This window comes from Mandrillus leucophaeus, unplaced genomic scaffold (assembly GCF_000951045.1).
Source record: "Mandrillus leucophaeus isolate KB7577 unplaced genomic scaffold, Mleu.le_1.0 Scaffold58, whole genome shotgun sequence".
NCBI classification, from domain to species: domain Eukaryota; kingdom Metazoa; phylum Chordata; class Mammalia; order Primates; family Cercopithecidae; genus Mandrillus; species Mandrillus leucophaeus.
In genome coordinates, this window is record NW_012106252.1 from 4,003,300 (window position 1) to 4,005,312 (window position 2,013).

Genomic DNA, 2,013 nt, shown 5'->3' on the forward strand with positions numbered 1-2,013 from the left:
TTTTCTCTTCCCTGGGCCATTGTGCTTCAATCATAACACCCCCACTTCCCCACCACCTTGCAGATTCTACTTCCATCTCCTCATGATCCCCACTCTTCCCCATTCTGGTCTGAACCAGGCTGCGCTGTTTGTGACTTCACCTCTCTGAGCTTCACCTGGAAACAGACTAGCAGAACCTGCTGCTGAATGCAGGAATGAATGATGCAATGGACAGAAGGGCATATCACAAGTGCCTGGTGCACTGCAGGTGCCCAGTGAGCTTCCCCTGACCTTGGCCTTTCTTAGTTTGGGAAGAATGAGTGGTACAGAATGCTAGCCTCAAAGAAACTTCTGGAAAAAAAGAAAGCCTAAGGTGAATGTCTCCCCTACCCTGACACTCAAATCTCTGGGCCCTTGCTGCTTCCCAAGAGAGCCACAGACAGCACTGACCGCAGCGGCAGGGTATTATTTCTTTATTAGGTGCCACTTCAAAGAACAGGGAATCCAGGTGGGTAGGGGCCACAGGGCACCAGGTACGCTGGCCCCTCACAGTCCAACCTTCTGAGCCCAGGCGAAGAAGATGCCCTTGACGTCATCTACACCTGTCTGAAGGTGGGCAGGCATGATGTAGGTGCGGAGGTCCCGGACCTCGTAGCCACTACGCACCAGGGCCTCCCTCACCTCCTCCTCAGACACTGGCACCACCATCAGCCTGGCCTCCCCAGCCAGGTACCACGACTCCTCCAGGGCCCCGATGAGGAGGAGGTGCCCCCCAGGCCTCAGCAGCGTGGTGATGTGGTCCAGGGCCCGCTGGAAGCTGGCAAGATCTGGGCTCACAGCCTCCAAGCAGAAGGCAGAGACCAGGGTGTCGGCAGGCAGGGGCGCTGGGCTCCCAGTACCCAGGGGCTGGGGCTGGTGCACGTCGATGGGCAGGACCCGCTTCACCCTGGCTCGCAGCTGGCGCTCCTTCTCCTGCCAGGATTCCCTGTGCAGGGGGCACAAGGCAGGGCTCAAGGCTGTTCTACACTCAGACCTCTGTTGCCCCCACCAGCCACTCTATGGGAAGCCCCCTCCCCAGCCCTCACCCCCCAGTCCTTACCCCTTGCCCTCGATGAGGCAGGCATACTGGCTGTACATGCTCCAGTTGAAGGCTCCTGGCTCCTCCCGCAGCCAGCGCCCCAGCTCCTGGCGGTTGACCTCCAGGAAATCTGTCATGGTAATGTCTTCAAAGTGGCTGCAGGCGCTGAGCAGCTGGTACACGGTGGGGCCTGAACCAATGTCGATGAGGGTGCGTCCGGACACTTCACCTGGGCAGGGCAGAGGAAAAGGGTCCTGGTGCCAGGCCGGCCCAGGCAGCCCCTGCCTCCTCACCCCTCCCTCCCCTGCATTTCCCTGCTTCTCTCTAGTTCTTCCTTCTCCTCTGCAAGTGTGTCTCCATCTGGAAAAAGCATTGGCCCCAGAGTTAGACTGAACCCAGCTCCAACATGGACTGACTTCCCTTGGGAAGGGAACTTCACAGCTCTGAGACTCAGGTTTCACATCTAGAAAACTATACCTACTGGCCAGGCACGGTGGCTCACACCTGTAATCCCAGCACATTCGGAGGCCGAGGCAGGTGGATCACGAGGTCAGGAGTTCGAGACCAGCCTGACCAACATGGTGAATCCCCGTCTACTAAAAAAATACAAAATTAGCTGGGTGTGGTGGTGCATGCCTGTAATTCTAGCTAGTTGGGAGGCTGAGGCAGGAGAATTGCTTGAACCCAGTAGGTAGAAGTTGCAGGGAGCCAAGATCCGGCCACTGCACTCCAGCCTGGGGAACAAGAGCAAAACTCCGTCTCAAAAATAAAAATAAAGATAGGCTGGGCACAGTGGCTCACGCCTGTAATCCCAGCACTTTTGGAGGCCGAGGCGGGTGGATCACCTGAGATCGGGGGTTCGAGACCGGCCTGACCAACATGGAGAAACCCCGTCTCTACTAAAAATACAAATAAATTAGCCAGGCATAGGGGTGCATGCCTGTAATCCCAGCTAC

At 57.1% G+C, this 2,013-nt stretch overlaps 1 protein-coding gene across 1 annotated transcript in view; it reads right to left on the bottom strand.

Annotated features, from left to right (window-relative positions):
• Positions 1–435: 435 nt before the first annotated feature.
• PNMT (phenylethanolamine N-methyltransferase) overlaps positions 436–2,013 on the bottom strand; it is a 3,633-nt gene continuing 2,055 nt past the window's right edge. The window contains exons 3-4 of the mRNA XM_011999042.1: positions 1,079–1,286; positions 436–964 (exon numbers count right to left, since the gene is read on the bottom strand). Coding sequence (XP_011854432.1) covers positions 526–964; positions 1,079–1,286 — 647 coding nt within the window. The 3' untranslated portion in view covers positions 436–525. The remainder of the gene's footprint in view (positions 965–1,078; positions 1,287–2,013) is intronic.